Here is a 25,615-nt window from a genome sequence, read left to right as displayed (position 1 = left end):
GAACCCGCAATTCCGTAAACGCTGGGCCCCTGCTCTTACGTGTACACCTAATCTCCTCTACTGCCCTGCTTCAGAATGTGATAGGTGGAGTTTCTGAAATCACGCGTTTCAACGATGCGTGAACTGTGTTTTGACATTTCGCCAAACGATCTGCTATGATCTCGTCTCCAACAGTGTAACGGGCCGATTCCGTGCAGCCCGGTTTTGCACCTCCACAGAGAGACTTCTTTTGGGCCACTAAAAAAACTACACCACCTGTGAAAACACCAATTTATCGCTGGCGCCCCCAAGACTAGCGAAATCCAGCGACGCCCTGCTCTCCCAAGCGGTCTTCACTGAGAAAGAAGATTTCCGCGGCACCGGAAGGGCATCGCAGGAAGGGTTGCCGACCTGGTCGGTTCAGGGCCACGACAGAAACAAACTCCAACGACACAGACCAAACATACACAGACAATTTACACATAGTAAAGCTATGCAGACGCGTAAGTGGTCCACACAGAGACACCCACACGTACAAAGCTAGACACTGTACACGCCGTGTGGTCACGCCAATTTGCCAAAATACTCCTGAATTGTCGCGGAGAAAGTGTCGCGAGACACGGGGCAACATCGAGCACGTCTCTCGCTGACACCCGAAACGAACGAGACCGGCGCAGTTTCCCGTTTCGCCACACTCTCCACTTAGAAACAAGGTTGGCTTCGCAAGGAACTGGCTGTGATTCGCCACAGAAACAAAACACATATGCATACGGTCACGCCTGACTCGGCGCCTAGGGTCTCTCTTCGTCTGTTCTACAGCATCGCTGTGCGTCGCTTTCCCCAGCCCTCGACTTCGCTTGCAGCGAAGCGGCTTCAGGTTGTTGTTTCTCCCCTCTAGCCAACGTAGAAAAAGATGGAAGGCTTTCCCGGCTTTGCCAGCTTTCGATTCGGACTGTCGTCCTTCGGGTGGGCCTCGTCACTCGGCAAGAAGACGATTTCTGCAGAATGGCACCCACTCATGAAAACAGTTGATGGGAGAACCGACAACGTCGTGCCAGAAAAACGTCACAGGTTACCCTGATTATCTCTGTCACACGACCACGTGGTTTTCAGTTGGGTCTATCTCAGTCACACAAATAGCGGCTGAAGCGAAAGCACAAACACAACAAAGAAGCGAACCCACCCCTGTTCACCCTTCTTGGCATACACACAGAAACCTCACCTGTGAGGCCGAGAGAGGCCTGAAGGTAGCGCTGGTGAGACTGCAAAAGATTCAGCTCGTCGAAAGGAAGCCGAAGGTCCAAGGCACTCCGACCGTACGCCTTCAGTTCATCCTGAGAAGTTCGTAACAACACAAGTGGATCTATCGCTCTCGCCTCTGTTCAGCTCTAGTGAAGGAGGCATGCCATGGGAAATCGAAACCCAAAGAGATATCGGCCGCCACCGGCAGCCGTCCACAAGTGCAACCTCACAAGAGAGTTAACAACCAGGTGCGAAAGCCTCGCTTTTTTGTAACATGGGGCGATGCTTTCCACCAAAAAACATATTAAAACCGTGCATGCAACGAACAGTCGCGCCTCTGAAACCCTCAGATCCACAACGAACATAGACGCACAACAGACACTTTGGGCAGCTGCCAGGCGCGTAAAAAACACGAACGGTGGAACTCGAGACACGCCACCTACGTTCCGCCGACGACCTTTCTCCTCATTTGGTGCGTGCAAAAACCTGGAGTTTTGCTTTTATTTCCTTAGACAATGCGCATTTCGACAGTCACTCTGACAAATGCAACAGAAAAGTCCAATCTTAGAAGCCATCGATGTAGTCAGATCTCGCTGAACTGCGCTTGCGTTCGAAAAACAGGCAGAAGCGAAAAGACCTTCTCTGCAGTCGCGTCCGATGGACACCGTAGATACTGTAGGCCTCCTCAACTGCAAGCCAATCGTCGTTCCCAGAACATGCCACAGAAAAGAATTCTAAAGTACTCGAATCTCGAAACATCATGCCTTACCCTCATTTGGAAAGAAGCGAAAGCCATAGCTTCCTTCTTCGCATTTTTGTCGAGCGCATTGATTCCCTCGTCGTTCTTGACAATGTCCATGTACTCCTTTCCTGCGCACCACGCCCCGTCTTCTCCTTTGTGGATTGGTGCCTTCTGCAGAAGAGTTAGAACTTGCTGCTGAAGGGGAGGATACTCCCTGCGGACGTAAGTACAAAACGAGACAAAAGACCCGGGAAACGCTAGACGCTCAGACCACAAACATCGCAAACAATCGCACCTGCTTCTACCTACACACACACACACAAATGTCTGCATATTGACGCAGATACACCAGGCGCGCCTTCTCCATACGTACAAATATGATGCATGCACATATGTTTACATAAGCAAATGCGCTAATGCAGTAATAGGATTATACAGATATACGAGATGCAGGTATTTCCTTATGTGGCAACACACATATATGAGGATGTCCGCATAATTATATATATATATATATATATATATGCATACAGGCAGATGTGTCTCTGCATGGTAATACATATATACAAATAAAAGAGATGCAGATATTTTCTTACTTGGCAACATAGACGACTGCGTGAGTCAAGGCCGGAGCAGCTTGATCTGCAGGTCGAGGCTGCTGGCCCTTCTTCTTTCCTCCAGAGAGCATCTGCACAGCCTTGTCCTTCGTTCTGCGGAAGTCCTCCACGGAGGCCAGCAGCAAGAGGAACTGTCTGAAGAGTCAAACGCAGCCAAGGCAGGCAGAGAAACATTCTACAATGTACACACAATACAGGCGTTGGCAGAAGAGCGAAAGATTCAACCCTGGCTCGACTCAGGACGAGAGCGGCTTTGAGAGAGCCCACTTAGTGGACAAAGCAAGCAGCAAAAAGAACGCGCCACAGACACAGGCTCATGCAGATTTGATCGAAGACAGTCCATTATGTATGCACGTTCATATCCATATATGCACATGCATATATATATATATATATATATGTATATACATACCCGAAACCTTATCCATACGTCGATCTCTATCTCTCAACCTATTTAGAAGCGAGTAGACGCTGCGTGTTCACGTGAGTTCGTGACGGTGCTCACCTGTGCAGGACAGGATCCTGAGCATGTTCAGGGAACGTCGGCCAGGCGGAAGAGACGATGAGAGAAGGTTCCTTGAGGATTTCACTCCAAATGTGCTCGCAGATGTGAGGCGCAATCGGAGCGAGAGTTTGGCACTGTGTCTCTGAGGACCACCACAAAAGATGCACCAAGTGAACTAGAAAATCTGCGAGAAACGCGAAGGAGCTGTGTGTCGAAGAAGAACGAGAAAGCCTCTCACAGAGACGAACGCGTCCAGATTTGGTTCTTCGAAATGCGTGCTTGACTCCCCGCGTCCTGGTCGAGCAGAGTAGAAATGAAGCCACCTTGATATGCAACATAAACAAATGCGCATTCTACCGAGTATCCGCTTAGATAAACAGATAGACATAATCAATCGATGTCCGGCACCGGCTGGACATTCTGTACCAACCGAGATACAGTCGCATGGTTCCAGCAACCCTGCAGGTATCGATATGCCGCGTTGATCGAAGAAGCACAGCGGAAGACGGCGTTTTCTGGAACAGAAAACACGCGTGAAACCTTTCTTCACATTCATACATCTAGCCTTCTGAGGCCCCGCGGAGTTGCCTTCTGGAGGTCGAGCGAACTGCCTGAGACTCTAGGAAGCCCTCGTCTCGTGCAGGCGCTTAAGCGCCCTTCTCCCTTACTCAGCCAAGTGACGACCATGTCCTTGTGCATGTGGTCCTCGCCACAGAGAAGACGATATTGGTCTCTGCGTGTGTGCATCTCGTACAGGCCTTTCTTCAGTGCCTCTCTGTACTGGAAGCCTTCGTACGCTTCTTTTGCTTCCTGCGTGCACGTCACGATCTCGTTCAAAAACAGGCGGTCCGCGTCGGAGTAGCGACCTGAAAAGAGATGCACAAGGAACGAGCCACGGAGTCCAGAGACGAAGACAGGGAGGCACAAAGGCAGATCAAGGGCACTGACCGAAGAGGGCAGAAGGCAACTCACAGCAGACACCAAAGAGGAGACGCGAACGATAACTCGAGCGAAAAAGGAAAACACACACAAAGCGGGAGATGCGGGACGAAAAGGGTGTAAAACTCCGAATCTCTCTCTACTGCGTAAATTGCCCATCTGTAGAGAACAGTGTGTCTCTCTGCCCTCAGGTTCTTCGCGGTGCGAGGCTTCAAATCCAAAAACCAGGGTACGTATCTGCCCTGGCGATGGCTCTGGCCGAACTCGCGAGTGACCTGCCTTGCGACTTTGTCTTTGTAGCAGAGACCACTCCGTGTTTGTTTTCGATTTCACCTGATTCTTTTGGTCCGGCGCTGGCCCTCCCGAAAGACTTTGCACCGTCTCGCAGTGGCGTCAGACAACGAAGCATTTCGGATACAGAAAACGGCTCCAGCGATGAGAGCGACAACCGAGTTCTCGACGGTGGTCGTGCGCCACCACCCCACTGGACTGCTTAAGAGAGCTACTCGTGTTGACGATCGAAATCTACGACACCGAGGCTAATCCACATCCCCTCATGAGATGTTCAACGCACGATGCGTTCACACCTGTCGAACGCAGCTGTCTGGACACCGGCTTTCTCACCTGTGCGAAGCGGCAAAGCGCCGCTCACAGCCTCGTTGGCAAATTGCTCCAGAAGGTACAGACGCATGATGGTTCCGTTCGCTGTCTCGCGCTGGAAGTTCGCGTCGTCCGTGGTGTCACCTGTGACGGAGAAATGTCAAACCGTTGAAAAAGAGCAGCAAGTGAAGTCACACAGGAGGCAAAGCAACGCCAAGAAAGAAGTGCAGCGCTCGTAACGCGGGAAACCGCCGAAAGCAGAAGGAGAAGGAAAGGAACTGACGGAGGCGTAGCCCCTACGTTGGAGAGACAAGTTGGTAGAACAGGTGTCTGCGTAGTATGCGGGAGAGGACACAGAATCAAGCGATGGGAACGAAGCATCGAACTGAATTGGGGCTCAGAAGAAACACGAGAAAACACAGATGCATACAAGAGTCGAGGGATAATCAACGCACGCATCACGCAAAGACTTGCCTCAGTGGAAGCTCCACACTGACGCTTACAAATGTGTAACGACGCCCATAAATATACATATGTTTAAAGACTCCTACCCCACACTCGATCTAAACAGATGTACTGCATACACGAACGTACATATACATATATATATATATGCCCATGAGTGCCAAGGAGAGACTATGGACCTTGATGCGCAGCTTCGTAGGATGAGAATCACCGAAAAAAACACTGTTCTTGTACCTGCGTCGGCGAGGGCGACCCGCATGGCATCGGCAGTGAATTCTTTGATGCCGTCTTCAATGGAAATGAAATTCCCCAAGCTCTTGCTCATCTTTTGTGCATCGACCATGATGTGGCCGTTGCACACAAAGGCCCTGAAAGTTCGCACACGAGGACTGGCAACCCGCCCATTCCACTTCCGCCCGTAAGCTACGCAGCAAACATTTAAACGCTGAACCATACGCGCGAAGTCCGTCAAGGTGCCAAGGGCTCACGTGTGGTACTGGAGGCAGACAGTGTGTTTCCGGTGTGCACAACCTACGACACCCAACTTAGGTCGAAAAGACAGAACCAAGAGGACTGCGAGAGACAACCGTTCTAGGTCCGCTGCTGAATGCAAACACACACCCACCCCTCACCGTCTCGTCCCCCGTCATCAGTCTTTTCCGCGTCACGGAGACTCCAGCGAACACTCCACACGTCACCAATGAGAAGGCGCGCAGCTCCTGACTCGCCATTAACTACCGTGTGGCCGCCCGTGCGTCTACTTGGCCCCGACTGTGTTATAGAGTGCAGGTGAAGTTTCAGGTTCACTAAAAAGTTTATTTTGACACATTTGTTTAGAGCTGAGCTGCGTTTTTTAGAGTTCGTGAGACGACGGCAATGCATACACCTTCAATTTGTCGCTTTGTTCGGGTAGAAGTCAGCCTAATATAGGCAATTGCGTACAAAGTTTACAGCTTGTCGATACAGATCCTCTAGAAAGCTCCTCGCATCCCTCGCACTGAATCCCCCTTTCAAACATGGTTTCTTCGTTCCACACTGTCACTTTTCCAGTTTCTGTCTCGATTTTCTACCTGGGCCAGAGATCCGGGCGGTGAGGCCATATCGCCGCGTGGCTGTACAGCGAAAACGTGAGGTGGTTGAAGATGAGGTCCTTCCCACTCACGCGCAGGTCCAGAGGGTACCAGTACTCGAATTCGTTGCGCATGCGCTGCAGAAAGAGTAGCCCCGAGAAAAAGCGACGAATATGGGGACTCCTTCTCTGCTACCACATGCGTGCTCGGCTCTTCTGCGAAAAACCGTGGAAGGAAGTGGAGAGCTTTCCATCCGGGATATGCTGTTCTGTGGCCGTATCTCTCTACCGATCGAAGCGGAGTAGATACAACCATGTATAAACAGACACAAAGGTATGAGATACATGTATTTTCTCGTTTGCATGTACGCAGCTTGTTCAAAATACTTGCTGAGACATCACGGATACAGAACTACCTTGCACGCGAAACTGACAGCAAGTTAAGACGATTCACTTCACTCTCTGTGGATCCGCGTTGTTTGGGCTGCTCCCGCTTCAACTTCCAGTTTTGCGGCTCGTTTTACCTTCAGGTGCTCCGCCGGGATGGTCGATCCCTTCGGCAGGTCGTCGGTTTGTGCGAAGACGTAGTCAAAGACTTCGTCGGTCAGCTGCTCCACAGCGATGCCCAGGGGGCCTTTCGCCTGGCCATACATGTCATTTCCCTGAGAAAACGCGAAAAACGCGCAAGACACAGACGACATACGAGACAGGACCCCGATGAGACCAGACGACCTGCACTGGCGATTCGAGAAAAGAAACCTACACCTGTTTGCTCCTCCTTTGAAAAGCCACTCCTCGGTCAAGCAACGTGGCGGCTTTGTGTGGAAAGATACTTGCATGCACATGCACATGCATTCTGTCGACGCGGCGTAGGAAAGGTACCTGCAGAAGGTGTGCAATGGCGTAATAGGCCATGTAAATCGTCGAGTCTGAAAGCGACTCAATGAGCACCGGGCGCGAGGAATCCTTCGTCCACGGAAGGTAAGTGCCAAGGCCGTAACTGCGGCTGCAGGCCCACTCGCGCAGCCAGCCGACGACGTGTTTGAACTGGTGTAGCACCTGCAGAGGCGAAACGAAGAAAACCAGAGAAAACGAAAACGAATGAAATCGAGGAGAGGTAGACAACGTTGCAGATAGACACAACCAAGTCCGCAGGCGACGTCCACTACGCCTTGTCGTCACCGCAAACGCCGCACACCCAACCACGCGTTTGTCGCCGAAGGCGAACGTTCCAGAAAAACAGCGCCCTTTTCATTCCCCTCAGTATACATACTTTGATATCCTCTGAAAACAAACACCTATAAATGTATCCACATCAAAACTGACGCACATCCTCACCATGACACTCACACACGTAAATGAGCATATGTATATATTTATTTATATGGCGAAATGGGCCTGACGTTGTAGAGACGCCAACTGGTCTTTGCGTGTGGATGTAGTTACGAATGCCCCATAAAGAGGGTATCGAGAAGAGACGGCATCCATCGCAAATCTTTTTTCAGTTTCCGCACCCATTCCTCGGCGAGGTCGGGCGTGCATTCAAGCGCATAAGAAATGCGTTGTTTCTGACCTGGGGCGAGAACGTTTGGAATTGCTCGGAGTTGATGTACGCCTCGACGGTCTCTCTCCACTTTTCTTCGCCATAGTCGAGGTACCACTGATGCATGAAGGCGACGACGCACTCGTCGCCACTCCTGGCCACCACAGGCTTCTCCGGTTCGAAGTACCGGAGCGCTTCCTTGCGTTCGATCAGTTGGTCTCGGATGACGGTCTTGGCGTCAGCAACCTTCTGGCCTGCGCACGGGCCGACAAGGAGCACGCCGTCGTAGAAGCCTTTCTTGTAGACCTCCTCTTTGATCTCTTGCAGCTTCTGCGTATCTTTCTGACTCGCGACTTTCTTCTCTTTGCACAGCGTCACGGCCGGCAGCGCCCCCAAGTCTGGAATGTCGATGATTGCCACAGGCTCGAACGGCCCCACCCACTCGGGCAACACCCCGTAGCGGTCCTTGAAGAAATCCGGCTTGTTCTTAATGTCCTGCAACGCCATGTAGTCGTCCGGCGCGTCGCTCGGAACAGACATCACCACACCCGTCCCTACAGATAAACACACATATTTGCTCTCCGTGCACAAATGGAGATATGTCTGTGGTGAAAGCGAAATGGTCGGAGAGTGTCCCACAGATTCTCCAGCTAAATATCTGTACGGACAGTGTTCTGAATATACATAAGTATAAATATACATATATATATATGTATATGTATCTATGTATGTATGTATACTCCTGCACATATGCCTCCAACATGCATCTAGGTCTATGCATATCCACGTATGTGGATACACCCTCACATAACACACAAGTATGCAACTGTATTTACATATATATATATATATATATATATATATGTATATCTCGTGTGTGTGAAAGCGTGACATTTAGGTTCGCAGCTGTCGAGGTTGTGCAGCTTACCCTTGTTCATGGAAATTGTTAGCATGGGGAGAGCGTAGATCGTTGGGTACGTCGCGTTAGGGGCAGTGAGTGGGAGACCAATGAGGTTCATGCCGTCAACCGTTCCGAGGCAGTGTGGCACCGGCAAGGCGTCAGGGTCTTCGGCGGCCTGCATAGGCAGCCAGCCCTGGTAGGCCATGTTGAGAGCAGATCGCTCGCTGCAGATAAAGACTTCTGTGCATGTACTTAGAGCTTCTTCGCGAGTCATCAGCGTCTCGAACTCTTCCTCGGACTCGGCCGCTTGCGCCCCGCCGTCGCCTTCTTCCGCCTTGTCCAGGCTCTTCTTTGGATTCGTGAACGCCAAATACAAGCCGTATCTGCGACGAATTGACACCAGCAAATGGAGACGCTTGAAAGCGCATGCACGTCGACAGAGAAAGATATGCGGAACGGGTGGATAAACACGGCAAGCCTGGAGAGAAGGCAAGAGAGCAGGAACGAAAAGTCTCTACGCGTTGAATTTCTGAAAGCACTTACTTGGAAAACGTGCACACATATCAGACCTAGAGCAACCTTCACGCATGCATTCCTTTCTCGTTTTCCACATGCATTCATCTCCAAAACACACTTCGAAGTCACGCCTGAGTCTCCTATGACTCTGTCTCTCTCTACCCCTGCTGGACTCAGTTGTCCTGTTCACAACCGTCTGGTATTCTCTAGGTCAGTGCTGCGACATTAAAACATTCGATACACATCGTTTTCGTGAGCTCGTCTTCTCTTCATCTGATGACGAACACTGGGCCGCGGAGTTCCCTTGGCTCTTCGCTCTTGACCCTTTTCCACGACTTACTTTCCCTCGGGAAGAACGTAGCAGTTGGTCTGGCCGTACATCGTTTCGGGTCTGAGAGTCGCGGCGACGAGGGAGACCTTCTTGGCGCCGTACGCCTTCACCGCTTCGAGCAGCTGGACAAGTGGCTGGTGCTGCGGAACTGGCGCCTCTCGCATTTTCTCTCCTTGAAGAAAAAGTTTGACGACTGTGTACTCTTGCGGCCCGACACCTTCACCACTCGCTCGGTCGTGGTCTGCGCAGGCTTGCTTCTCTCGCCGACTGAGGATCGTCGCTCGCATGCCGAACTTGAGCTTTCCGCGCTTCTGTACGCACAATCCGTCCACACGGCTCTTCAAACAAGCCTGTTGCACTCTGGCCTTGGCCCTCTCCACGCGGAACGCCCGTCGACATCTGGCTCAAACACTCCATGGAGAGAAAATACTTCCTGGTTGCAGGAAATAGGTAGTCCTATGCCCTTCAACATCTACATAGGCGCACATTTATACATATATATATATATATATATATGTATGTATGGCTGTGCATGCATGTGCCTCTTTTACATTCTTACGTACCTCCCTCCACGAACAGCTGTGCACACAAGAATACCAACAAATATATATATATATATATATATATATATATATATATATTTGTCCCTATGTGGTATATGTATGCATGTGCATGTGTATGCATATGCATGTGTTGATGGGAGACGAGGAGGGAGACCACCGGAAGACGAGGTGAGGGGAGATGTTCACCATGAGAGTATTGAATTGCCACCGAATGAAGGCGTCGTAGAACGGGTTCACATCCGTCGTCACGAACGACCTTCGCCAGTCGATTCCGAAGCCCATTCGAGTTACGTCGCGCTTCGCAAGCGGCGGAAAGTAGCGCAGCCAGTGCTGCGCGTCGGCGAAGGCGGCGATCTCTGCCTCGGGGATGCCCATGCCGAGCATGATTTCCCACTGCGTCTTCTGAAAGAAAGAGAGACAGGCGACACAAGTGCCTCCTCTGCAGAAGACTCACGGACTGAAGGAAGGACGCTCAATAAGCGACGAGTCCGCAGCGGCCGCCAGAGTGGCCAGAAGGCGAGACAGAAGAGAGACGCGAACCAGGAGGCGAACAGTGGAGACAGAGCAGCGAACTCGAGACGAGAAGGAAAATGACGGCGTGGACCGAGCCAGAAGTCGATGGACGGCAGACAGGAGCACCGAACAGGAAACAGAAAGAAATCCTGGGAGAACACAGGACGAATCGAACAGAGCTGTTGGGGGCTTGGACGGCCTTACAGCGTTGCCGGTCTTCGCGGCCACCTTGGACTTTTTCTTCTTTGCGTCTTCCTCGCCGTTCTGCTGCTCCGCGCTGTTATTCTCTGCACTCTGAAAAAGACAAGAGGCAAACGTACACACGCGAGTGTGGAAGCGTCGACAGCGCCCGTGGAGTCTCCGGCCCAGAACGACTTCCAAATATAAACTCGAAACCAGCACTGTTGCGTATATGTCACGAAAAAAAGATACCAACACAAACAGCAATGCACGTCTTATCACACTCGACAGACGTCGTTCTCTCCAATCGTCTGCGTTTTCCAGGACCGCTTTGCCTTCGCAAGGTCTTGCGCCGTACACGCGCCTTCTACTGCTACCGTGACCATCCTTTCTGGGCACCCCTGAGCGAACGAAAACACTGAGACTTGGGTGGTTCTATACACAGACTGCGTCCGAGGTGCATCGGCTCTTGCGCTTCTCCATGCAGAGAAGTCCACGTGAGGCCTCGCACAGCTTTGGCTGCTTTGACTGCCGTCAGCGGCGCCTCGCTTCGGCGACGAGAGTGCTCTCTGAACCTCCACACCGAAGAGACCAAGTGGCTTCCTGTAATTTGAGGCGGAACGAATTGCGAGAAAAGAAGTTCGTTCACAGGCTATCCTTGCGGAGATACGTCCGGCACTGCGCCTATCAGCATGACGGACAGACGACGCTGTGAATGTCTGCGTAGATACGGCGTAGATACGGCGTAGATACGTAGACGCGCAAACATTCTTGTCTCTGGATGTTCCAACATTCTGGCAGCTGGACACACGCATGTACACACAGTAATACACATGTACAGATTTATACATATATATATATATATATATATATAAGTATAAATATATAAATGACAAGGGACTCGTAGGTGAGCATTTGAGTGCAAATGCACATCTGGGGAACTGCGTGTCTTTTCTCGCGCGCAGAAGAGTTCCAGTTTACCTCCACATGTTCCCGCTTTTCGCCGTTTTCGCCGCAATCTTGTTCGGCTTTTCGCATGGCGATTTCTCGCTTCAGCTTGTCGGCACAGGCGAGAATCGGCATGCCTGTGCAGTGGAGGCCGAGGGGCCAGAGAATGTTTTTGCCTTGCATGCGCTGGAAACGCGCCTGAAACTCGGCCCTGCACAAGGTGAAGCCATGGCCCAGATGCAGCTTTCCATTCATGTACGGATAGGGGAAGCTGCAGAAATACTTTTTCTTCTCGGCATTTGCCGCATCCAAGGGCGCGTCGACCTCGTAAGGATTTTCGCGGGCCCACCGAGCCTGAATCGCCTCCTCGATGCTAAGAAGCTTGTCGCGGCGACCACGCGACTGAGGCGCTGCTGGAGCTGCTGCCATTTTGGAAGAAAGTCCGCGAAAAAGCACCGGAAGAGGCGCGGCAGAAGAGGATGCAGATGGAGGAGATCGGGAGAGAACGGCCGGGAGAGGCAGAGGCGCTCTGAGAGAGGCAAGTGAAGAGAAGCGCTTCGGAGTTGGGGAGGGGAGACTCGGAGAAGCAGCCGAGGAAACAAACTGGGAGACAGGCTGGGACAGAGCCAGGAGAGCGCGGCGCAGCCGTTCGCCGGAGGGGATCGACGGGAGGTGAAAACGGTCACGAACAGCTTCGCCCGCAGACTTGCATGAGGCCATTCAGGTGAAAGCGAGACACTGAGGAACATGCAGAGCACCGAGAACCCAAGACAAGGAAGCGTCAGGGTGAAGAAAGCATACAATCCGCGGCGGACACCCAGAGGGAAGAGGGGAGAGGCTTTATGGCGGACGCGGGGACGCAGGACAGAAGAGAAGGAATGGTGGAAAACGAGTTTATGCCACAGCGATTTGTCAAGAGATTCGCAGATTTGCCGTGGGGCGAGGACGCTGAACGGTCCAGGCCTTCACCCCGACGAAGAGACACGGTGGCGACGACGGGCGTTCCCGCGGAAGAAGAGGGTCCCCTGGGGAGGCAGGTCGTATGACGACGGACAGCAGAAGAACCAGCCGCAGGGAAGAACGACAAGATCTACAGGGGAAGAAGCGAGGAACCCACCATTTCTGTTCCACTAGAAGGCGCTGTCGGCCCCAGAGAAAATCGTCGTGTGTCAGCATCTGCGTAGACAAGATGAGACGGCGGGCCGCATGCGAGAAAACCAGCTGTGCATGCCCTCTCGCTCTCTAAACGCGCGACGCCAGCTCGCTCACAGCCATATGTTTATGCGCGAGTAGCCCGGTTTGAGTTTGCGCGGTGGCCGGTTCTCAGTACGGACGGGAAGTTCAGCGCTGGGAATGGTCTGCCAATTTGTATAATAAAAACGGCAGGATAAAGCTGGGACGCGGCTTACGCGACCAGAGAACGCGCGGACGCCGAACGTCAGGTGGGTGCGGAGACGGCCGCCGCGAGCTGTTCTCCCAGTTTTCGAATGTTCTGCGGGCGTCGCGAACCCATTTCCGCGGCGCTTTCCCTGATGAAGCGTTTTTGACGGATGGAAACGGAACGTCAAGGCTCAAGAGCACCGGGAACGGGATAGGTCACTGCAGGTGTCAATCTTCTGGAGGAAGCGGATGCCTCTTCAAATGCTGCACTCGCCTGCATCTGTCTCGGCTCGTTTTCGCTGCCCTCGACTCCTCCGATTCTTCGGCGGGCACAGTTCCACGTTTCAAGGGACTTACTGTGGTACCAAGACAAACCATACGCAGAAAGCGGACTTGTACACCTTCCAGTGCCGCTGGCCCGCCTCGATCATTCTTCCAGGTCGGCAGGAAAAGTCTTTTCGTGCATCCGCCGATTTTCGTTTTCGCCGGGCCTTGCGCCGGTCGAGACGCTGCTTGTCCCTCCACTTCCCCGTCAAGACCCCGAAGAAATCGGCACATCGGGGTCTCGCTTCTGTACCGACTTCACACGCGCTCGGCGCTGGTACAGACTTGGATCTATGCTTGACAGCGTTGTGTGCGTCCTTTCCGATACGTGTGAGTGGAACCGCCGTGCGAGGGGATGAGATCCTCCCAGTTATCAGTGTGTCTGCGTGGATTTTTCGCGGTAAACACGGCGCAGCATGTGCCTCCGTGCCTTTCGGCAGGTTGTTGCGTGTCTCGCGTCCATTCTTGCGTTTGTGGCGACCCGTCTCTCCTCTCCGTCTCGCGTTCCCGCGGAGATCACGAACACCCACCGCGCGGGTGCCGCTCGGCTCCGCGGAATCGCCCTTTTCTCCGTTTTCCCGAAGCAAGGATGGAAAGCTCTTTTGCTTCGTTCATGTGCAGATTCAAGAAGAAAGCTCCGTCCGCAGAAGTGACTCTTAAGAGACTGTCGGTCCACTAGACCGTCCGGCGCGCCGTGAACGGGTTGTCGTGGAACAGAAACACCCGCGGCTGGAACAGAGTTATCCGTGTCTGTTGTTGTTCCGTATACCCGGCAGTATTTACATGGCCGCCTTGCGTATAGAAAGGACTGGTTGCCTAACTGACGCCCTAGCAGATCCATGAAACCGTGCCTCGCGAAGTCCCCAGTGGACGTTGGAGTGCAGCTCAGGATGTGTAGAGCAAGTGGAAGGCGTTTTCGATTCAAGTGGTAGAATGATGCCGCGAACGCAGAGTGCCCACATCGTGGTGAAATTCCTGGACGAAGTACGTTTCTGTAGAGAGGATCAAACAGAGGCTTTGTCGACGGTGAGATCTTGATTTCATTGCCGCCGTCTCCCTCTCAAGCGCAGGTATCCCGCTCGTCTCGAGACAGCCTCCCCGCTCTGTTAGGATCTGTGCTCTGCTCCACGTGATTGTCTCTCGCTGCTCCGACTCTAGTTGCGTCCGCGGTGTTGAGTCGTTTTTCTCCCCGCCTCTCCGTCTTCTTCCCCACCGCTGAAGAGGTCGTTCGCGCGATGGAACGGAGGCCTCTGGATCTCCCCCAAGATGGGGACGAAGACTCGCACGTTTCGCTGGAGAAGCGCGAGGCGCCGGAGCCTGAGCGAGTCTTGGAAAGTGCCTCTGCAGAGAGCGGCCGAGAGGACGAGCAGAAGCGACGCCGCGGGGAGGATTCAGGCTCCCGAGATTCTTCCACCAAAAGACAAGCAGTCGCGCAGCTCCGTGACGAAGACCGACTCTCCGTCCCTGGACAGTTAAAACGCGTCCGCAGCGAAGGGTGCGTCCTCAAGCGGCAGCAACTCATATGCAGCAGTACCCTTCCAATTACCACCTGCTACCATGTAAGTAGAAATGGGTGTCAACGTGCGTATATCTCTGCTTGAAAAGATGCGAATCTGTGTGTCTGTCCATCTCGTTGTGCCTGCGTATACTTCCGTGGATAACTGGAGGGACGCCCTCGATAAGTGAGTGAGATTGTGCGCCTCTCTCTCTTGATGCAGATGCGTTGTTGGCCACCCATGTAGGCTTCGGCCTCTCAAGGTGTCCGGACGCCTACGCATGTGCGTGCAGGCATGCAGATTTTTTTTAAGAGTCGCGCGGAAAGATGTTTGTAGAAAGGGAGAGATTGGTCTGCGTGGTTCTCCGTCTTGAGGGCTACCTGGGTCGCTGTTTCTGTGACGAGCGATTCGTCGTCGCTTTTCCAAAATGTCCGAATCTGGAGAGGTCACTACATTTCGACCTCTTGTAGGGTACGCTGGTGTGAGGCTGTGAAACGCGAAGAGCCGTCCACGAATCTTTCGAGAGAAATGTTCAAATGTTTTTCGGTGGATGTTTCGCAGCGACGTGACACACCCAAACCGTCCTTCGTCTTCTAACATCCACAACTTGCTCGTGATCGCCGACGTCGTCCCGTTTGTCTCGATTTTGTGTTTGCCGTGGTCTCGGTCGCGGCTGTCTCTGGTGGCTGCGTCGTTTTGGAGGTTCTCCCTGTTCCCTCGGTCTTTTCCGCCCGCCTTTTTGCCCGTTCCTTTTTTTCTGGCGAGCATGCTTCTTCACTGGGTTGTGTCTGTGTGACTCGGGTGTCGACGTCAATCTTTCGATGCACGTTTGTGCTCGTCTTTCTCTTGGAACTTGGCCTGCAGCTCGGCGAAGTGATTGGGGTTGGAACATGGTGCCAAGTCCAAACCGCTGTGGAGCGCTTCTCCGGTTTGGAGCGCGTCGTCAAGCGCGTCTGCAAGGATGAAAACCATGCCGAGCTGCCCCAGGTCCGAAAGGAAATTGCACTTTGTCGGCAACTGGACCATCCCAACATCGCCCGACTCTTTGAAACGTTCGAGGACCACAAATACATCTACTTGGTGCTGGAGTACTGCCGCGGGGGCGACCTCCTCTCGTGGCTCCATGCGCGCCAGGACGCGCGTTTCGCGCGGACGCGCCAACGGGCCGGGCAGCAGCCAGACGACGAGGCTCGCCCAGCCGGACCAAGAGACGGTGGAGGCAGAGATAGTGGAGACAGAGACAGGGGAGACAGATGTCGCGGTGACCGAGACAATGGAGACGGAGAGGAGAGGCATGAAGGTGTGGCGATAGGCGCAGGACGTGAGAAGGAGGGACGGAGCGGCGGCGCTGGCAAAGACGGCCAGGAGGAGGAGCGGGGAAATCTCGATTCTCTCGTGGACGACAGACCAATCTGCTCAGAGCTGCAAGCAGCTCGCTTCATGACTCAGCTTCTGTCAGCTCTGTCTTACCTCCACCGTAAGGGCATTGCTCATCGGGACCTAAAACTGGAAAACATTCTCCTCGTGCATCCCTTCAAGAGTAGAGACGAAGGCGAGGACTTGGCCCAGGAGACCCGTGCGCACCCCGGAGAAAGATCAACCGCAAGGGAGGCTAAGTCTTCCCTGAAACTGGCGGAGTCCGTTCTCCAGTCGCCTCCGTCCACCTCTCCTTTCGGTCTGTCGTATGGCTCATCTACACGCGTCTACTCTTCCCCTGCAGAAGAGGGCGTAGCGCCCGCTCCGGCAGATGTACTGGAAAGGGAAGGGGAAACACACAGCCGACTGTCGTCTTCCCTCCCTTCCTCAGAGACAGCTCCGGGCCTCGGAGTGGACGAGCGCCAGTTGCCTGAGGCCTCTGCTGACCTTCCGGCGTGTCTCCTCTCGTCTCTCATGCCTGAGACAAAGTTCTCAGACAGCATCATTCTTGCCGACTTTGGACTCGCTCGACGATTCTCGCCTGGAGGCGCCGCTCGGGGCGAGCGGGCGACGAGAAGGGTGAGCAGCAAGGGTGGAAACAAAAGTAAATAAACGCCGCAACAGGAAGGAGACTCACGGCCCCGCATGCGAGGACAGCCGCTTTTGTACTCTTGAGTATTTAACTTTTCTCGCAACTCGAGGATGGTAAAATAGCTGGAGGTTTTCACGAAGAACTCGCCTGGCCGTGTCGCCAAGTTACCTGTGAACCACGGGCTCCGTACAAATCCGGCATTAAGAACATGCAGATTTAGGTAGACCTTCTATGGCAATTATCACGGAAGGATTTGCTGTCCCTCGCAAGGCCACAACTCTGCAACCAACCGATTTGAGTTCAGGTCTCAGTTTTCCTGTCGCCGGAAACGGGATCTACGTTCCGTGTTGCACGCTTAGTTCTGGTGACAGAATGGCGCCGATTTAACGCCGTAGCGACCAATTTTCTTCTGCACTTTTCCCCGTGGAGTGCGCGGATTTGGGCCTTTCCGTGACGCGGCCAATTTCATCTCCCAAGGTCTGTTGTTCGGCGATTCTGTGCCTTGATTTCTCTCAACGCCCGATCGTCTTCCGGTGTTTCTGCCCTCTTTGGGGACAGAGTGGTTTTTGTATGCTCCAGTTGTTTCTTTTACGAAAGTGTTTGGAAAGGCCTCGAGGTTATCTGCCTATCTTTGGTCTGTCCAGGTTTCTCCGAGTCTTCAGGTAGCATTTCTGAGCGTGAACGTTGCACGTCTGTTGTGTATACTTCCTCAGACTAGACCAGCGATCCCAACGGTCGTTGAACAACGATAAGTCCAGTTGTGCCATCCTCCTGTCAACGACAGTCAGGCGACTGCGGGGTGTCTCTTGGTGCAACGTCCTTTAGTTAGATGCTGCGTACCTTCCTTACTGTCTGGAACAGTCACCTGCGGACGACAGTTGCGTGTCTGCTGTCACCACTGAAACGCAAAGGGACGGTATTTGTTCTTGCTGCGTGCAGCGGTTCCTGCGGGCGGCGTCGAGCGGTGGACTCTCCGGAGGCGTGATGTCCACGCGTGTAGGGACGCTGTACTACTTGTCTCCTTTTCTGCTCAAGGGATTGCCCTACGACGAAGTCCAATCGGATATGTGGGCTGCCGGCGTCATTCTCTACATGCTCATTTCTGGCGCACCCCCTTTTGAGGGGAACTCCGAGGCAGAAGTCTCTTCCAAGGTCAGCGAAACGGAAGGGGAAGGTCGCGGCAGATTCGCGTTGCAACCTCGAGTAGACGCTTTCGATAAAAGAGGAGAAAGGATCTCCCGACAGTGGGTGGGGGGTACATACTGTGGGGAGAACCACAGAAACCGTGTATATACTTCTTTGCTTCCAAGCAAGATGCGGTGAAGGCGTTTGAAGCCACTGTGTTCGGTTCACAGGAAGAAGGATGATGAAATTGAATATATTCCGTGTTTCGACAGCTACCTAGAGATGAGACGTCGCGGCTTTTTCGTTTCTCTGTGTCGAGTGGAAATCAAACAGCCATCAACACACGGTGCAACGAGACAACCTAGCTCGCACCGCGCCGTTGAGTGCCACCGCGCCCTGGGTTGCTGTGTCTATAAACCCAATAGCATCTGACAGTTTCTCTGCCCAAACGGACCTCTTAGTGGGGTTGTGGCGGTTTCCCGCACGTTCTTCTTCACCAGCGTTCCGCGCGGAAAGCTGTACGACGTGTACGAACAGCTGGTGGCGGAAACGCCTTTAACTACAGAACCATCGTAGCTGGATGAATAACGGCTAAACGGTCCACTGCAACTTCGTTTTCTTGCCCTTCACGGCTTCTCTCTGAATGCTTTGTCTAGATTTTGACGACACACATTGCGTTCAAAGAGCCCTGCTGGCGCCACGTCTCGGAAGAGTGCAAAGACTTGATCCGTCGACTGCTCCACAACCCGTTTCTCTGCAACTGTTCTCACGGCTCCACACAACTGTGTCCGTCTCTCGTTCGGCCACTCTCTGCCGAGTTCCTTTCCGCCGCGAGCCGTTCTGCGGCCTCGCCGCCCAGTCAAAGACCTTCACCGCGGAGTGCGGCGACGGACTCGAAGCAGCCGGAGTCTGCGGTCACGTGCGACTCCAGCGAGGGTGACGGTGCGACCGAAAAAGGCGAGAGGACGCCAGGCAAAAAAGGCTGGGAGCCGGGCGTCCTCCGCCGCATGGACGCGGCCACCACGCTCACCCATCCCTGGTTCGTCGCTGTTCAGAGAGAGCTTTGGGCGAAAGGTAGGAGACAGGAGCGGTGAGGAGCTGCCCTTTCAAAATACATATGTCTGTACAAAGAAGATCCCGTGTTCTTTGCACGCGGGCGGCAATGAGACGAGAAAGGTCGTAGCTCGACCACGTGCCGTTATTCCGAAATTCGAAGTAGAAATTCCGTTTGGACAAACGAATCGCGCAACGCCCGTGAGCAACTGAAGTTGTGCTCTCATCCGTCGAGAAGTTCGAACTTGACTCTCTAGGACGTGGCAGAAATCGGCGTAAACCTTCGTCTTTGCGCATGTTTGTGACAGTTTACGTATTTCTCGAGATGCATAGGTCCATAGCCACAGCAGGGAAAAGGTGAGTGGGGAAGCCTCGAGATAGGCGACTCGGCCTCGTTGATGTGCAAATAGACAGGCAAAGAGTGTTGGACGTCAAAATACCCTAGCGGCATTCATGTTTGCTTGGAAGCTGGATGGCGCTTGGTCTCCATTCGTGTCCGGCTTGTCCTTTGCCAGCTTCCAGTTCGACTCTGTCGATGCCTCGGTCGTCGTCGAGCCCGGCATTTCACCGGGGGCTTCACGGCGTTCACGGGGAGCGAGGCTCGGTCGCCAGGAATTTCTCATGTAGCAGTTGGCACGTCGCCCCTCCGGGCACGAAAAAACGCGCGGAGGCAGTTCGTCCGTTTGCGTCTCTCTCACCCTCGATCTCATCTGGGTCTCTCTGTTCCTCAACCTCGCTCTCACCCTCGCCGTCCTCTGCCTCACTTGCCTCCTCTGTTTTCCCCGTCCCTCTGTCGCCCTCGCCGTCTTCGGCGTCGCTGGCGGGCTCCGCCTGCGGCGCCTGGGACTGCCTGGACGCGCCGCGGCTCTGCGTGCCGGGCGGCCGCCGCGAAACAAGCCCCTCGGCGTATATTCGGGGAGCCTCGCCGAGCAACCCCCGCCTTCTGCCGCACTTGCCCAAGTCGGTGAGCTCGCCAAGCATGCTCAGTGCCGCCTTTAGAAGCTCCAAAGCGACGGACGACGAGGGGCGCCGCGGCCAGCCTGGCGCCATCAGTGTTTCGCGGGCACTCGAGAAGCGTGCCGGGCAGATCGCGAGGCTCCAGAGCACGGAGTCGGGAGACCGAGGAGACAGGAGAGCGGGGAGCACCGAACGCGGCGACGCCGGTCTCAAGACAGGGTCCTCGCCTCAGGCCAGCCGGATTTCTCCCCCTCGAGAAGTCACTCGAGACCCGTGCAGCACCGTCGCCTCGTCGACCTCGCCCTCTGTACCTTCTGCTTGCGTGGAAGGCTTTCTTTCACGCACCTCGTCGCCTCAAGAAACGTCAGCTGTTCTCCTCCAGCCGGCTTCTGCCTCTCCACGGATTCCACCGTCTTCTCCTTTACATCCTTCGCGTCCCCGTTGGGGAGCTGAGGTGCCTGGATGCTTGCTGCGGGCTTCGCTGATTTGGGCGGTTCCTCCCGACCCAGACCAAGCAGCCATCTTCCACTGTCGATTTCTGCTGCTGCTTGGCGCCACCTCTTGGCGGCGCTTTGCCGGCCTAGGCCCGCTGCAGCGCGCCTTGCGAACGGTCGTCGCCCGCGAGATGGAAGACGAGCTCGAAGTGCGCGTTCTTCGGGAGGTCTTCTCTGTCCTCGACAGAGGACACCGCGGAGTTCTCGCTCGTAAGCTGCATGCAGAGGCTTTTTCACGGCTGCTTTCTTGACGACCTCACACTGGGCGACGCTGTGCCGATCTGCAGAAGTCCAGCCTCCAACAGGTTGTTTCATAACGCAGTGACACTTGCAGTGCAATCCTGTATTGTTCAACTCAGTGAAATCGTGCTACGCTTGAGTTTCTGTACTAACCCATTCGCATGACGTCTAGAGCGAAAGAGACTTAAGAAGAAAACGGTTTTCTCCACGCCTGTCTCTACAGGGGGAGAGACAAGGCTGACCAGACTCTCGTTTGTTTATGATTTGCTCTCGGCGTGGCAGTGAGGCACAGTTAATCGGCGACAAATACAAAGGTCGATAGATACACGTATATATGCTTGTGTACTCATAGATACAATTTGTATAATATATATATATATATATATATATATATATATATATATATGTAATTACAAGATGACAGGTACACAGTTATGTCGTTGATTATAGGTGGATGCACATGTATGCCTATATATGTGCATGTATAGGTATAACGATGTAATTGAGCGTATCATTGTGTGTTGACCTTATTTGTGGCATATATTCAGTAATGCTAGCTGTCTTTTTATACTGACAACGCGCATACATACGCACATGTGTATGGGTGTGTGCTTCTTGTGTTCCGTCTAACACTGGTTTCACACGCCGTATTTCGTTGCTGTCTTGCATCTGTGTCTTCATCACGTTCGCATTTCGGTTTGCGAGTTTATCTCTCTCAGCGGACGACATCGTTTGGGGCTTGAACGTCGCGAGGGAACTTGTGACATCCGAGTGCGAGAGTTGCCTCGTCAAAGTGTGTGGAGAGGAGGAGGCTCCCCTGGAAGTGCACCAGTTCTTGCCTCTCTTGTCTCGTTCCTCCGCCTCGCCTGACATGCGTGCTGCGTCGCCTTTGAGAAACGCCTTTGAGAGCGACGCATCGAGCGTCGCGAAACGAGCAGAGCACTGCAGTGCTTCGCCCTCGAGCTTCGAAGCAGCGGACGCGAGCGAGTGGAACGAAGGGTGTGCAGAGAACGACGAGGGCGCGAACGAAGGAGAAGAAAGGGGAGGAAGAGAGGGCTGGCGCGGAGGCGATGTGGGGAGAGAAGACCTTTTGGGCCTCGCGGAGTGTCCACTGGGGAATGTGGCTTTGCCGCCGAGTCTGCGGTCTCTGCTCCACCTGGCTGCGTTGACGAGCTCCTGCGCAGGGCCTCCCGTCGGCTACATTTTGCCTTATTTGCTCAACCTGCACGCGTTTCTTGTCGTCGAGCCTCCCCCCTTCCTCGCCTTTCTCTCGTCCTTCTCCTGGCCACAGTGGGCCCAGGCGGAACTTTGTGACGGCGATGCTGGAGCTGTGCAGAGACAGGAGAAAGAGGGAGAGCGCGGAGGATGGGGGGCGAGTGGAAACAGCAAGAAACTGAGGCGCGAGGGCGAGGCAGACAGCTGGACTATCCACGACGTAGTGGCACGCATGGACACAGACGGAAGCGGAAACATCGAATTTGTCGAGTTCGTCGCCGCCTCACTTGCCGATGCTGACCTTGCGGGACGCGAATCGCTCGGCAGGTACCTCGAAAAAACACACACGCTCACATACGATATACAACCAGCAACAGAGATCTACATCACTGTATACAAGCTCTCTTGCGCAAGTGCATCTCTATGTTTCTTTTGCATTTTTTCTCCATGTCTGTATCTATCCATCTGTGTCTGTGTCTCTCCCGCTTTGTAGATGCGTACGGCCTGTTTTACTTGATTTTGAGCCAAATCATGTTTCTGTCTCGTGCTGTGTTTGTGTGTTTTCCAGAGCAGCCTTTCGTTACTTTGATCGTAGTTTTGACGGCTTGGTGAGCTACCGGGACCTGCTGAGACTTCTGTCTCTTCAGCCTGCCTCGTCTCTTTCTGCTTCGTTTCCTCTTTCCCCGGGCTTCGCTTCGAGTCTGTCTCACGGGATCATGTCTTCGTCTGACTCGTCTCCGCAGTCGGGGAACTCTTCCGGATTTATGCATCCCGAGTCATTGAGGGAGGCGTCAGACGACTCGGGCTCTCCTGACCAGAAAAGAGACCTGTTAGGAGAAGGCGAAGGCGCACCCGAAGGCCTAGGCGCGGACGAATGCTTCCTCACCGATCTCGAGCACGTGACACCTGACAACATGTCGCTTTACCGAGCGGTGTTGAAGCAAATTCAGGCTGTCGACCGAGACAAAGACGGGTATATCACGTACGACGAATTCCTTCTCCTCATGTGATAGAGAGAATCGCGGAAGAGCCGCAGTGGAACATAGACACGGCGGACGAAAGGCGCCCGGAGAGCCTCTCAGTACACGTCGAGAAGGTAATAGAGCAAGAGGGAGTGAGAGGATGTAGGAAATGTGGAAGAGAGTCCGGCGGGGAGGTGGATATGCCACCTCAAGGCCAGGTCTCAACGGTGAATGGAGAGGCCGAATACACTGGCAATGAAATTGAACATTAGTCACCCGTTACTGCCGCATTTTTTTGAATAGAAAGGTATTGTCGAACACGAGATTTTGCGTCAGGGGAGTGAACGCTGCATGCACCCGACAAATACGGGAGTTGAAAGTGAATATCGCAGACAGAAGAATGGAAGTTTCCGGCGTCTCTCTCGAGAGAGGCAGAGGAAAATTAGTGGAATCAACGAGAAAAGAGGGAAATAAAGGAGCGCTGCGCGTATGCTGCTTTTGCGATGAATTGAAAAGCATGTTCAGCGAACAGCACGTGGATTAGCGAGAGTGCAGTCGCGCCGAACAGTCAAAAGAAAAGGAGCATGACAGCAGAGACGTAGTTGGGGTTCCTACTGCCAGTTTTTCGCGTAGAGAAGTCGATCAAAAAGACGTCATGTGTCGAGAACGGCGGGAACGTAGACGACCCTACTGGGGTGTTGTGATAGGCGCCCTGCTGATACATCGAGCTTTTCCAATGTGTACACGTGAGAGCCGAGAAATGCACGTAAAAACACAGGGAAGGACCTGTTAGAAGTAGGGGAACTCTGCACAGGGCTGTTTCGACGGTGGATCGTAAACACAGAGACGTGGAACGAAACCGTCGTTGACCGCCACGAAAAAAAAACTTTTTCAGTCGCGAAGCAAGAGAGAAACCCAGAAAAGCAGTGAACATGCCTTTGCAGCTGGCACGACGACACAGCTGCCTTCTGTTTATCGCAGTGAATGAAGTCGATGCTTCAAGTTCTTCAAAGACACATGCATGGGACTACACACGTCTTGTAAATAAGTGCTTGAAAGATTGCATTGCAGCGTGCCTCCGGTGTTTGCTCGTAGTAAATCACTTTTTCTTCTGTCGGTTCCCAACCGGCGGCGCAACCGTGCCTCATTCCCGATGTTCAGTCGTGCTGCTTCCCCCGTAGCATGCAAAACGTTCTCCTTGCGTCCATGTTTTGCTGTCATTCCGAATGACTCCTTTTACATTTCTCTATTGGTGGACGTGCGTGAGTGTTGGGAAGGCACTGGCGTTCGCCTGAGCATGCCTTCCCGGTGCTTGCAACTTCGTAATTGTCGCAACTGCTCGCACGCGGTCACAGCGTCAAAGGTTGTCCGTATTTATTCGTGATGTACATTTTGCACAGCGTGTCTGCATAGTAGGCGGTCATGCCGGCTTGCAGCAAGTTACTGAATGTGGTGAGAGACGGTTTCGAACTTCCGTGCATCTTGGGCACCTGCCTCACTCACTCATCACCGTTCACGTGTGTCTGACCTTCGGCGGATTTGATGACAAAACTGAACAATCGAATCAACTCTGGGGTCAAAAGATTCAATACCAGATAGTCAATCCGAAAACACGGACACTAACTGCTGTACCGACAAGGAGCACGTCAGTCGACTAGGCGCAGATGAAGAAGGGCGCTGGCTTTGCGGTTGGGATATAGGCGATGTATCTTCGTGCAGAGCGGTGGTGATCTCTAGCAAGAAGTGTTGAGGACACATTAAGCTCACAACCTGATGGTAGTTGACGTTCGGCAGAAGTTTATTTGTGATTTTGAGGTCACCGTTGTAAAGAAACATTGCCAAATGCTAGGCTGTGAGCGTCGACGCCTCAGAAAATGAGTATGGAAAGCGTTGATCCTGAAGGAGAAGGTGAGGGTTCGGGCATATCAACACAGTGCCGTGGTGTATGATTTAGGGCAATCCTCTTTTGCACTTTCGATTCGCACACTTTGCGGGTGCGTTTGAGCGCTGTGGTGTCCCGTTGTAGTACCTCTTGATACTCTAGCCACGGGATCACTGGAGTTCCGTTCTCAGTTCTCCTCGCAGACGAGACAGATGACGTCTTAAGCGATATATCCATTTCTCTGTTGCTGTCTCTCTTTCGCTCCAGGAGAAAGCAGGTCCAGACGAGTCATATGCTTGGGGACTCAACACACGATGAACGGAGTCGTCTGCATGCATGCGCATGCACATGCGGCAAGATCAGCCCCGAATTCGCGGCGCATCTTTGTTTGTCGAAGTGAATTGATCGACACTAACGAGTCCAAACCACGCCAGCGCACCGCTGTCGCTCCTAGTTTCCTCTTGAGTCCAGAAGAAGGGGAGACATGAAGATGTCGCCCAAGATAACTGCATGAGCTGCTTTGCAAGTGGCACCTCGGGCTCTCCCCGTTTGAATAGCCGCAGTGCATCTCGCGACTGTCACGCGCAAGAGACTCAAGGAAGTTGCCACCTTCTGCCTTCGTTTGTTTGGCTGTGGTTGTCTGATACCACTTCGCGAAATAGTGGCTTTCAGTTGTTCCAGCAGAAGGAGGGTAGGACCCCTTTCACAGTCTTGTGTAAGCGTGATATCGCCGTCCATTGGCGGTGTTTGCACTTCCAAATCGAGGCACCTCGTGAAGGTCAGGCGTGTACGTACACCTGGACTGACGGGCCGTTCTTGGCTTGAC

General features: G+C 53.4%; 3 protein-coding genes across 3 annotated transcripts; 2 read left to right on the top strand and 1 right to left on the bottom strand.

Moving 5' to 3' along the window:
* Positions 1–54: 54 nt before the first annotated feature.
* TGME49_292080 (leucyl-tRNA synthetase) lies at positions 55–12,818 on the bottom strand. The gene is made up of 17 exons (XM_002368509.2): positions 11,687–12,818; positions 10,730–10,819; positions 10,199–10,414; positions 9,459–9,760; positions 8,630–8,985; positions 7,732–8,255; positions 7,041–7,217; positions 6,683–6,820; positions 6,160–6,296; positions 5,324–5,457; positions 4,649–4,768; positions 3,754–3,951; positions 3,086–3,227; positions 2,560–2,715; positions 1,991–2,177; positions 1,202–1,313; positions 55–977 (listed from the first exon to the last, which is right to left on the bottom strand). Exons 1-17 carry the CDS (start codon positions 12,371–12,373, stop codon positions 874–876), a joined length of 3,780 nt encoding a protein of 1,259 aa, XP_002368550.2. The 5' UTR covers positions 12,374–12,818; the 3' UTR covers positions 55–873.
* A 171-nt stretch (positions 12,819–12,989) lies between these two features.
* On the top strand, positions 12,990–14,534 carry TGME49_292070 (hypothetical protein). The gene has a single exon (XM_002368508.2). The coding sequence runs from the start codon at positions 13,283–13,285 to the stop codon at positions 14,015–14,017; it is 735 nt and encodes a 244-aa protein (XP_002368549.1). The 5' UTR covers positions 12,990–13,282; the 3' UTR covers positions 14,018–14,534.
* A 58-nt stretch (positions 14,535–14,592) lies between these two features.
* CDPK8 (calcium dependent protein kinase CDPK8) lies at positions 14,593–23,258 on the top strand (the record flags this gene model as incomplete). The annotated part of the gene is made up of 7 exons (XM_018782157.1): positions 14,593–14,916; positions 15,718–16,848; positions 17,801–18,013; positions 18,643–19,060; positions 19,555–20,700; positions 21,450–22,272; positions 22,514–23,258. 7 exons carry the CDS (start codon positions 14,593–14,595, stop codon positions 22,953–22,955), a joined length of 4,497 nt encoding a protein of 1,498 aa, XP_018636481.1. The 3' UTR covers positions 22,956–23,258.
* Positions 23,259–25,615: the final 2,357 nt, after the last annotated feature.

This window comes from Toxoplasma gondii, chromosome IX (genome assembly GCF_000006565.2).
Source record: "Toxoplasma gondii ME49 chromosome IX, whole genome shotgun sequence".
Classification (NCBI taxonomy): Eukaryota; Apicomplexa; class Conoidasida; order Eucoccidiorida; family Sarcocystidae; genus Toxoplasma; species Toxoplasma gondii.
This window is presented reverse-complemented; position numbering and strand designations above follow the sequence as displayed.

Coding starts and splice junctions, on each gene's coding strand:
- TGME49_292080 (XM_002368509.2), bottom strand. CDS start 12,373: ATGGCCTCATGCAAGTCTGCGGGCGAAGCTGTTCGTGACCGTTTTCAC. Junction 3,952..4,648: donor CGCTTTGCCGCTTCGCACAG/GTGAGAAAGCCG, acceptor ATCTCTTTTCAG/GTCGCTACTCCGACGCGGAC. Junction 2,178..2,559: donor GCAGTCGTCTATGTTGCCAA/GTAAGAAAATAT, acceptor TTACGTCCGCAG/GGAGTATCCTCCCCTTCAGC.
- TGME49_292070 (XM_002368508.2), top strand. CDS start 13,283: ATGCCTCTTCAAATGCTGCACTCGCCTGCATCTGTCTCGGCTCGTTTT.